This window comes from Halyomorpha halys, unplaced genomic scaffold (genome assembly GCF_000696795.3).
Source record: "Halyomorpha halys isolate HHAL.00 unplaced genomic scaffold, Hhal_1.1 Scaffold215.1, whole genome shotgun sequence".
Lineage (NCBI taxonomy): Eukaryota > Metazoa > Arthropoda > Insecta > Hemiptera > Pentatomidae > Halyomorpha > Halyomorpha halys.
The window spans coordinates 1,094,411-1,107,054 of record NW_027107820.1 but is presented as its reverse complement, the minus strand read 5'-3'; the positions used below and the strand labels follow the sequence as shown (position 1 = coordinate 1,107,054).

The 12,644-nt window shown below is 29.3% G+C and overlaps 1 protein-coding gene across 3 annotated transcripts in view; it reads left to right on the top strand.

Annotated features, from left to right (window-relative positions):
* Positions 1–12,644, top strand: part of by (blistery) — a 759,376-nt gene that overhangs the window by 425,795 nt on the left and 320,937 nt on the right. For all 3 annotated transcript variants that reach the window (XM_067046158.1, XM_067046159.1, XM_067046157.1), the window contains exon 3: positions 6,383–6,500. In XM_067046158.1, the coding sequence (XP_066902259.1) occupies positions 6,383–6,500 (118 nt within the window). The remainder of the gene's footprint in view (positions 1–6,382; positions 6,501–12,644) is intronic.

Sequence of the window (12,644 nt, the reverse complement as noted above, 5' to 3'; positions counted from 1 at the left end):
AAAAACCCTCGGAGATGATGATAAAAAAAAAAATATAAACAATTAAGATCGAAACTAATAAAATACATATAACTGAAGCAAAAAAGAATAACAATTATGAAAAAATAACCCACATTTGTTAAATTAAAAAAATGCATAAACATATATTACGTATCACTAGCGTTGGTATACTTATTACTCCATTTACCAATAAACACTCAAAAATGTATACCTTTCATACATCCTTAACCGGAGCATTGTATTAAAATATATTTCGAGAGCTTTATACTAGCCTGGAGTTCTAGATTTCGTATTCAACATGCGTATCCTGGAACGAAATAAAGATGAGACATACAAATCGGAATGCTTGGATATGGTGATGTACTGATACGGAAAGGAAACAAGGGTCAGAAATAGAGTTAAACCACTGTGTATGTGTACACAAACATCATTCTTGAGTTTCATTTCGGCTTGGATAAACCTTACAAAGAATCATTAGTTCCTAAAATTCAGAGTTTAGTGAACGCTATCCTAAAATTATACGATCGTATTCAAAGATAAGAAAAACTTTACATTTTTACGAAAGAGTTCATTCAGTACTTCTACTGTATACAGAGTGTTTTGCTGTCAAATTATTTGTATAACTTGTGTTTCACCACCACAGTGTGCGTTTTAATTATCTTGTTCGACCAGGTATCGAGGCATTAAGATGCAGAACTCGTGGTCTAGATCTAAACCTGTTAGTGCACCTATATTAGTATTCGTATAAGATAATATATATTTGCATTTTATGTGTGTGTGTTTTTTTTTAATAAATGGGTTGAGTAAAATACATTAAATAAATAAAAATGAGAAATATGATATATAATAGCATTCACGTATTGAAAAATTACATAGGGAATGGTTGAATCTCTGTCCGTAATAAACTTTTAAATTACAGGGTATTTTCCATGCTGTATTTTTTTTAAAATGTACCCTTTCACCATGGAAAGGTTTAAAGATAATGAAATCTCCCAATTATCAAGTAGAAAAAAAAATAGGAACAAAATTAAGCGTATTTAGTTTGTAGCTCAGAAAGTGTCATTCTGTACCAATCAATCCGTGTCTTTTCAAATAAATAGATAAAAATACCACTGATTCCATTAAGCTGTATTATATTTACAAAAAATTATAAAACATAATGTGGCTTGGACTTAAGTAGATCAACAAACATTTTTTTAGGGAAAAAAAATCGTCTTTTTTAGCATCGCCTCATAACCCTAAATACAATTTTTCGAAAAAATTAAATATTAGAATTTTTTCTCATTGATTTATTCGGAGGATCCCTCCCCCCTGTACTGGTATTGGTAGTAGGTTAAGTATCTTAGGTTTCAATACCTCAAATATTAACTTTTTCAAAACAAATTTTTTGAATGATAATAAAATAAAATAGTATACAGCAATTCTTTTTCCAGGCATTGTAGATATTGACATGATTTCCTTTGTGAAAGTAAGTTTTGATTAATTATGAGATTTATTTAATGTAAATGAATATGGGACAATAGTTCTGAAACGTTGTGCAACTAAAAGTTAATTTAGAGTAAAATACATTCAAATTGGAAGCTTTTTAACCTCAAAAAGGTTTTATTGAAATTGACTTACCATATTTTAAAAAGAAAATCCAAAATATAACGTTTTCATAATAATGTTACATATTGTTCTTAATAGGGACAGGTTATAAAGATTGGACAGAAAACTCTTAAACTACTTCAAATTAAAATAGAATATATTACTCTATGCACATAGAAAATTAATGTAATTAATATTGTTATTGGAGTCTTGTTTTTTATACTTAACGTTCTTATGTAATATAAATAGAACATGAATAATTTGAAACTAAATACAGAACGATTAATTTAACTGGATTAAAACATATAAACGTGCTTTCTTGCTAAATAAATAACTACTCACACGTTAACAGGATTAAAAAAAAGTATACAATTAATTTTCAGTAAAAATGTATGAGGCTACGCTTCCATTGGAAAATTAGAAGAACTGTTCGTCGACCTATGATTACTCAAGGAACTGAATTGGTCTGAAAATAAGGGCACACCTCAATTTTTTTATATTAAAAGTGATTTATCTCGTCTCATACTTAGAAGAGTCGAGATCAATCCTGGATTTTTTTTTTATTCAAAAATAATACTTTTTATTTATTGATAGATATTACAATCTGCCACAAAGTTGTGGGCAATAGGTAATAGTGATGAATGATCTCATACATACTAGAATAAAATAAAAAAAACTCTCTTAAAATATATACAAACAAAAGAATAAACAAAATGAACATAATCAAACTATCTGTATGAAAAAAAAATATATAAAATAACATAATGATAAAATAATATTTTCCTGGAATTAGTTGTCTTTTCTGTGTATTTGAGCTAATCAACTCGTATTTGTTAAAAAATTACGTAATAAACAATTTAATTGTAATATTATAGTTTATTTTTAGGTAGACTTAAAGTTAAAATAGAAATAATCTTCTTCCAAGATCTTATTTGTTCTTATTAGCATCATATTGCTGTATTATTATATTTATTATTACAAAAAAGTATTATTTCTTGCCAAACGTTTAGTTCATTCCAATCTAAACCTCTGTTTTAGAAATATTTAATTTTAAAGTTACAGTCCTTGTAAAATTGTCATATGTAAAGAAATGTATTATCTCTTGTTCATTGTTAAGTTCCATTTAGCATTGGTTCCATTCCATTATTTTCTCAATTGGTAAATTTTAATTGTACTGTAAGGTTTGACGTAAACGATTTAGTCACATGGCAGCAAAAGTTTATCAGGTTTATTAGGTCTTAAAATAGAATACTGTCTGCAGTAAAATATTAAATATTATAAAGTTTCTGCAGTAGTTTATTTTTTCATGACTTCATGATTGAAAGTTTTTATGGCATGGCGTGTTTTTAATTATCTGCTAGTTTCTTTATCGAATTTATAAACATTTATCTCCGGTTATCATCGTCGATTAATTACAGCAGTTCAAGTATACTTTATGGAGTAGTAATATCTAGATACATAAACAGTTATCAAAAGTTGATGGCCTGATAACATTCGGTTTAAGTTGGGCTATTGGGTTGGGCTCCGGCGGACCGTGGAATATATCCTATTGTTTGTATTGCCCCTCTTTTCACTGAATGATTTAGTATCCTATAACTAGATAAGGGTACACTATTCGAATATTTATTTCTAGGGAGACGCGTTTTATTGTGAATAATGGTCTATGTTTAACAAACATATAACGAGTGTTGTGACTATTTTATATGATAATCAAATATATCACATAATAGGTACGTCTGTAAATTTATGAAATATTTGCTAGAATTACGAATTACAATCAACGAATTGAATTACATGAACACTGCAAAAACACACACTCAACTGTTTGAGGACAACGTCAACCCTTAATGCCAGAAAATTGGAATAATTTGTTCAAGTTCCTAAAGGAGAATAACCTGTACCAAGAAATGTAACCACGAAATCCAGAATACGGTGCCTCTAACCCTGTAGTTGTATACGACACCTAAAAATTATGCAAATAATTAAAGGTGTTTAAAAAACAAACCGTCAACAAATTGTTTGGCGTCCAAACGTACTACGTCAAGACGTAGTAGATGAATATAGGTACCTACTTCATAACAATAAAATCCGTAGAGCTAAGCTAATTAACTATCCTAATAGTTCATGTTTATTTTCGCCTTTCCGGAACGTAATTAAGATATTTTTTTTTTTGTAATTTTTATATACGAATTTATTTGTTTGTTTTTTCGTTTACATTCCATTTGTTATCATCGTGTAATAAACTTGCAAACAAGTATAATATTAATAAATCTTAATGTCAAATATTAATTTATTTTTTTAAATCTTGAGGATTAATCAATAAAACAACTCTATTGTGGCAAGTTTTGCAACTTTATTCTTCGCATAGTCATGCCCTACAATGAAATAACAGTTTTAAACAATTTTGTTATTTACATTCGATTTTTTTTTCTGTTAACAAATTAAATTTTACCACTAGTTTATCACGAGGTAAACAATTACCTCCTAAATCAGTTAAACCACACTTTATTTAACTGTTTTTGAAAGAAATTCTTTAATTTTTTTAATTTAATATTGAAAATGTTATTTAAAAAAATAATGAAAATTTGTAAATTGAGTTAATACTTAATTTTCATAATAATTATATGTCAATCAGAGAAAACACATCAGATTTAAAAGTGGTTAATAATTAACAGTTAAATTAATAATCGGTTTTTTTGTTGTTTTTTTACGACTGCTTGATTTTAAATTCTAGGTCTTATACAAGAGTAAAAATTAGATATAAGGTGATAGATTATAATTTAACATGTTTACCTATACAGTGGTACATTATAATTATACAAAATATCAATCTTAAATTATACTTTGTAAATTGCAGTTTTGTAGTAATTAGTTAAGGAACTGTTTCAGTACTATATTATCACAATTTAAACGAATTTCCTACAAAACAGTTGAATTAGGTGTTATGTAACTATGCTTGAAAAAGTTCCCTTTACATAGTGATAATTCAGAACCAAAACTTTAAATCAAATTAATTAAAAAAATTAAACATTTGAAAATATACTTGGCTGATTTTAGAATGCAATAATGCAAATAATATTTTCAAAATTTAATTATAAACCAATTACTTTACTTTAATTGGCTTATGTTGTTAATTATTCATTATTATATCACAGTTTTGGACTTGAAATAAAATTTGTGGTAGCTTATTTAGAACAAGGATCATTATTCTCTCAGCATAGGAAACTGCTGTGCAAGGTAGCTGGGGGAAATTAACAACGAAGTTGGACTTCGTCTTGAGTCTTCTTGACGTACCATAGACAGCTTCTGACGAACAAGGGCCAAGTAATAGTTAAAGTTTTATCCTACCTTCCAGGCTGTTGTTATCGTTCTTCTCAACATCCATTAGGGAGTTAAGGGGGTTATCCTGCCAACAATTTCGTCAGCACACACACTTCACATCATTATAGCGAAAAACTTAAGTTTATGTTTAATAAAGCTATTTACAGAAAAAAAAAACTGTGAAGTTGAGATATAAGAAAGTTGTAGATATTTTAAATGATCTTTGCTTCAAAAGACTGATTTTATTAATCTAAAATCAGTTGCTAAATCAAGCACCAGTTTCTTCGGACTAAGAAACTTAATCTATCAAACAGTTTCAGAACCCATGAAATGTCTTGACTTCCATGTGTGATCATGATTTTTTTTTCTTTACTAACCTGCGAATGTATGAGATTTCAGAATCATGCTTAACCACTCCCGTAGTTTCTCTATTGACTTATCAAAGAGTTCTACACCCACGTTTAAAGACTGGATGTACACCATTTTGTCTGCCCTTATTCGATCCAAGTTTAATAGATCTTCAAACTAGATTCGGTAGTCAAGAAATAAAACATTATTCATACACTAGGTTAGCTCATAATCCATTCGTTATATTTATTAATCATAAATATTAAATTCCTTGAGGTAGCCACAAACTGACAACTTTTTTGTTTTGTTGATTAAAATATCTAGTCTTTTGGAAGTTGCCCGTTGTTGTTCCAAGCGCAAACTGGCAACTGATTAGTAGCTTAACATTAGTTTCAAACTGGATTTCATTGAGACTGCATGCGTTTGTGCTCTTGTTATAAGAAAGTGAAAAAAAATCATAAATTGTCGAGTCCATCCATTAATTTCATCCTATAAGAATTCTGATACAATCCTCATCAGAACATTTTTTAAAGGTTTTAATCTGCATATTCTTTATTTTTTTGTTTCATTCAACGCAGAGTATAATTTAACTGCTTTTATAAATTATTCGATGTCTTTTTTTACATTGACATTACAACTTGAAAATCAAGAGCTACTTTTTATTAATCAGTATACGACGACAGGTATGGACATGTGCGTTCACTTTTTTTTCAACAATTGAGTCCCTAGGAAAATCGAACGTTACAGATTTCGAGTCTATTATTTATTTTATAGTTGCCGCAACTAAATAATCGCCTTCGTGCGGGTTCTCATAAGAAATAATATGTTTGTATATTTGTAATTAAAAATTAGCTTGATTAAAGTTGCCTGTGTGTGACTACCCTAATACAAATTGGTTCGGTCCATAGATCTATAAGAAAAATGTTTTACTCACTTTACTAACAGACGTGGTTATTACGAATGTTCATTGTATCCATGTTGTGGTTTCTATTCTAATAGGTTAGACGTTGGTACTTAAAACTACAAATGTATCTTATAATGTAATGTGACATTATTAATATATCTAAAAATTTTTTTTGGATTGGTAGCGATTGACATTATTACTATATGTATATATTTTTTTTAGGGTTCTGACTCGCCGGACAGTGGACAGTGCCATGCGTTCAGAAGCAAAGTGTTCAAGAAACCCAGGCCTTGTCATATGTGTCATCAACCGATACTTAATGAAGGATCCACTTGTAGAGGTAAGCCACAGTCACTATACATATATCATATAACCTCTATTAAAATATAACATATACGATCTATAATACGAGTATAATATGTATTTACATATATATTATTTTTTTAAGGAGTCTTATATTAGATGAAATTTCAAGGAATACTTGCGAATTAACAAAAACATAGGGAGGCAGTAGTAAAAAAAAAAATATCTGATAAATACCATTGCCCAATTTATTATTACTAGAACATCTTCGACTCTCCATCTAAAATGGATATATCTTATATGATCACATCTCTTATTGGTCCGACATTATGAGCATTTATATCCAGTCATGGATGATCTTATTTAATGGAAGATCTATAAAGATGTTCCTTAATGCACATACCTATATCCGCTAGTCGGCCCTAGAGAGCTCTCAAATAAATTCTGGAAATGTGGGACATATTAAAAGCTCTGCCAAAGCCTTAATCCTTTGCGAAACTTTATATCTCAGACGGAATTTCTTAAAACCCTTCAATCAAGATTTATATCAGGAATTAGGTCGGAGGCTTCCCTCGGAATGTAAAATAGAAAATCAATCCTTGTCGTTTTTCTTAGTAGAGAAATATAGAATTGGATTTTTTTAAAATTTATTTATTATGATTATCCAGCTAAAATATTTTAAAGTATAATCACTTTGAGTTTTTTTCGTTTTAACTTTATACAATTCATTGTTAGTTTCGACTAAATAAACGATTGAAATATCGTCTTATCATCGAGATGTGTTTTTAGTTTGCTCAGTAACTTGCATCGTAACAACCATAGCCATTTCTAGCTTATTTTTAAATTATTTTTCGAACCTACTAAATGAAACGGGTAAACGCTCTCCAATAATTTAAAGTCTTAAAAAAAAAATAATAATTTTGTGATGAGACTGATATATAAAAAATATATATTTAAATAGGACTTTGCATCTGCCTTGGTAAATTGGTAGGCTGCGCCACAAAATTTTGAGCCAAGAACAATCCCGACTCCTCAATTTAAAATTCTAGCACTGACTCAAAAGTTATTTATAACGTAGGTAATTATTATACACTTTTAAATTTCATAATTCTTCCGGAACCAGAGATTCTTATATATTTTAGAAAATTATCGTTCAAACTATTTTTTTTTCAATGGCGAATATCTAATTTTCATAATTTTTAGTTTTTAAATATATATATATTTTTTTTATGTCGTATCTTGAACCACTCATTAGTAGTATAATAATTTTTAATCTGGGTAGTAATTAGTTAAAATTAATTTAATTTTTGTAGATGAAATATCGCTAAGAGTTTTTATGAAAAATTATATTAATAAATATATTAATACTACCTATGACACGTCTTTAGCTTATCAGGAAAACAAAAGGTCCATGTAATCTTATCTTCTGAATTATTTAAAAGATTTTATTTCTAAGCAAAATGTTCTAAAGTTTGCCTAAAAATGCCTTTAATTCGAATCATTTTCAGTCAGATTAGTTGTGCTAAGTATTAGCCTTTCTATTTTTCTAATAACTAATCAATAAATTAATTTGAGATAAAACAATTATTTAATATTTATAGTAATATTTAATTTTTTATTAATTTATGTTATACAAATTACATTGAATTAATTTCTTAATAAATGTATTATTAGAAAATTATATTTTTGTACAATATTTAATATTGAACAAGGGTCATATTTTTTTTTTTTTTTTTTTTTAAGTACCCGATTTTTTTACTGATCAGGTCATAACTGTTGTTCTGTAATTTCAGAACATCATTTAATTAATTACATTGATTCATTAAAAAGTGAGTCACTACTCATAAAAAATATCCTAAGTAGCTATGATGATGCTAAGATATTACTAATATTTCATAAATTAAATTTCTAATTGTTCATGCAAGTACAAAGACAGATTTGTGAACTGTTGGAATCGTAATATGAACATGTAAGCGTTCCGTGACTTCTATAAAAATAACAGAAGTCAATACCTTTTAACAGAATGTAATTGAATGAGTGAGTTACAGAATGGAAGTGATCAAATAATAAATAAATAATATTCATGTCACTTATTTTGGGTAAGTTGTCAGTAGCATAAATGAACTCTCAATGCATGAGATGTTCTGAATCGATTCGTGCAAAAGAAATGAAAGATGGGATTAAAAACTTGCTTACAAATAACATGGATTCATAAATTAATTGCCATATTGGTATTAATGATGTATGGTTTAAATATGAATGGTATACATGATTCATAATACCATATACACTCGTGTACTGCAAACGATATTGGCTGTTATCTCCAAGGAGACCAATTACACTTGCAATTAGTCCTAGCTCATAAGGCATAATTGCAGTAGTCTAAATTAGTTCTGTAGTATTTAGTATTCAAGGAGGCAGCCCACTTGCGAACAAAGAGTGTTCCAAGGCACCGCCTAACATCTTTTAATTAGTTATCAAATTTCTTGAGCCTTCTTTTATTTGTCTTCGGGGTGTGACATTTAGTGCATTATTATTAAAAATATATATAGGTATTTATAGTATGTTTATAAAATTAGAATATTTATTTATAGCTCTAAGGATATCTTCAACGCTCAAAACCCAAATATATGTGTAGGGATATCTCATATAAATTATTGTTTTATTTGATGAACGTCTTATCTTGAAAAAAATTGTTTTAATGTTATTTTTTTTAATTAGCTCTATTGTTCAATATTAGAAAAGTCTTCTTAAATACACTTGTCTTTGATAATTTAATTAATCATACTAGATTATCTCTCTAACATCTTCTTTTTTTCCACCCATATACCTTTCTGCGTGGGGGTGCTTCCAGCTATCGGTTCTATGCGTTCCTATCCCTGGTAAGATTCCCCATTTCTTCTAGAGTCTTCCCTCTTCGCCTTCCGATTCTTTCCATGTGGCTGGCTTATGAGGTTCTGAGTCGCCCTCTCGATCTTCTTCCCACTGGCCTCCCCTCCAATGTTTTGATCAGGTCTCAGACATGCCCTTACCACCTCAGCTCCCTCCTTTCCAGACTTTTTAGCAGTGGGCTTATCTTCAGCTCCTCCCAGACTCTGTCATTTCAGACACAGTCTTTTCGCGGAGGGAGGGAGAGAGAGAGGGAAGGAGGGGGAGAGAGAGGGGGAGAGAGAGGGGGGAGGGTGGGAGAGAGAGAGTCCTCATTTTTATTAATTTTTAGAATAAATGGATGACTATGCATATATCCAGACATTACAGATACACGTTTGAAGATAAGCTAAACGAAGAAAAAACTACTATTAGTTAACTCTTACTAATTATTTGCACAGAAGCTGCAATAATGATTATATTGGGTCTTAGATTAATAATGTGTTGTGGGGACACACACCAGATATTTTTTCATTCCTTTATAAAAATAGGAAAACCTTTTTACTAGTCTTTTACGTCTTAATTTTCTTTCACAATCTAGTAATCAATAAGAATTCTTCCCTCTAAATTCGAGATAGTCTGCTGAAATATCTGATCTTTTATTCGCTCCCAATACTTCGCAGTAGATGTAGAATATTATTTTACTATTCTGTACTATATGTACAAACAAACTCTGTCAATAACGTCAATGTAAGATCAAATTCAAACAAATATTTTCTCTGTCATACTTAATGATACTTCATATATTCATAAAAAGTTTATTGGAAATAGGTATTCTCAAACGAAAAATTACTTTAATCCATTACATAAAAACTACTCAAAATGGAATAATTTTAATGTTGGTATGATTTTGTAAAAACCACATTAGCCTTAAAAGGTTTTTCCTTTACCACCCTTCTCATTAATGCTCTCCGGGCGCGATCGTTAATCTTAGCTACAGGACCACTAACTTAGTAAGCACCTCTTCTTTAAAATATTCAATTCGCTTTAAATAATGCGTAAGTGAAGAAAGTAATGTCATTCAATATCTATACTTAAAGTCAACCACAATTAAAATAATGGATATTTAATTTATTGTGATTTTTTTCCCATAATCTAACAAAGTCATAAATCTTTTAATTTTCTTTCTTTTTTTATATACATAGTGTTTCCTTTTGGGTCACGGAAATTCAAAATGGTAAATTCATACGATAAAATTAAAACATTTTTAACCAATAAACTGACTTTCAGACTCTCACATTATGTTTTTTAATTATGTCTTTAAATGAAAATTCAAAATTATATTTTAAAATGGAGGTCAAAACGCGATTAAAAATCGCTTCATTGATACTTCTTCGCGAGAGTATTTGTGCTACATCAATAAATACAAAAATATTATGTTTCTTGTTAATTTTCTATCTAAATGATAAAACGTCATCATAACCATTTGACAACTAGGTTATGAGGCGGAACCATTATTATCTCTGACATGAGATAAAATATTTTACGATGGAAATGCTTTTTGTCATTAAGGGTTTGTTTAACCAGCATAAATTTCAACCTATTTTTACTTGACCTGTTTGATTCCGAACTATTAGTCAGATACCTAATTCTTTATGTATTTCGATGTTAATAACGGGACCCAGGTCGTAATAATTTATGGGTCTCGGGTGGATTTATTTGTGGTACTTGAGGAAAAGGGTATTTTTGGGATCTAGGGCTGATACAAATTAGATTCTTGGTCAAATATGTTTTTGGGGTCCATGGTGGATTCGTGTGGGTTCCGGAGTTAAACAATTATAAATGTTTTAGGCAAATTTATATAAACCGTATTTTATCGCCTAAATTATAATAATACATTTGGTAATATTTATATGTTACAACAGTTCATATTCAAGGAATTTGACAGTTAAATGTAGCAGCTAACGCGATTGTTAGTCCAATAACATTACTTGCACTGTCAATTATCACGGCAGACCAGTGTGAATGACAGTAAATGTTGTCATAACAATAACTATCAGACAGTTAACTATATTAATTTAATGATTACATAAATTAGTTCCCATAAAATATCTATGCATTCGTTTCAGGAATTCAAAAACAATGGACTGCGGGATTATATTTGTTCATGTATCATATTTCACGCAATTTCATGTTATTAATATAATCTTCATATTGTTTGTACCACCGTTTTAAGCTCCATTTAATGCCTAGTTTTAAAATGTTTTCATTCCTTTATTTAGTGATTGTATAACCGAAATCCCGAAAAATATTCATACATTCATTTCAGCAATTTAAAAACTCCACGCACTCCTCAGCCCTAGCTATCTGATCTTATATTCCATTGGCAGAGACCGATTTACTGTGAACCATCGGTTGGAATCATAAAAACTATTTGAAATTCGAATGCAGTAAAAGTAGTTGGCACGATGTATTCTGAGGAGCTGCACAATGCTTCCCTTCCCTGCACACGCCCACACTCAATGAGCGCCGGCATTTCCTCGCAATAACTCCCATGCTAATTCTATAATGTTTACTATCTTATTTTATTGGTAATTCTGAATAATTTACTTGAAGCTGATTAACTAACCATTAACAATACCATGTTGCTATTCAGCTATCAACTCCACAACGTGTTAATTATATATTTTAGAACCATATATTCTCAAAGCATTTATTATTATTTATTCTTAAATTATGACACGATTTCTGATCACCTATTTTTAATCAATAATATATGCTACTAAATACTGTATTTCTTATAATTTTAGTTTCACTTTCATTTTATTAATATTAATATGAGTTTTCTATTATTATTTCGAACGATGCAACCATCGTTTGTTATTTTACGTTTATATTTATTTATTCTTGATATTATAATATTTGGTAGCAATAAAATACATTTTTAAAAAATTATAAATAGAATATGCCTTGTCAAATAGGCCATCGGTCTAAAATTGGTTTTATCTTGAATAATATATTTTTTTTTAATAATTTATTTATTGTTATTTACAACTTTTATAAACATATATACAACAAGTAAATTTGCTGTAGGTGACATAGTGACATGATACAAACATGTGGAGAATCTACCCACTGATAGAACTCCAATAACATTTCTAGAGGAGAAGATCCCGAAGCCATCTTCTTTTCAGACGCCTAGGAGGATTATTAGGTAATGAAGAAGAAGCCAGGTTAGAAACAAGTAGATTTGGGTGGTTGAGACCTTTATTATGGAAGGAACAGTATTTGGTTCTGGCCAAATCGGCAACAT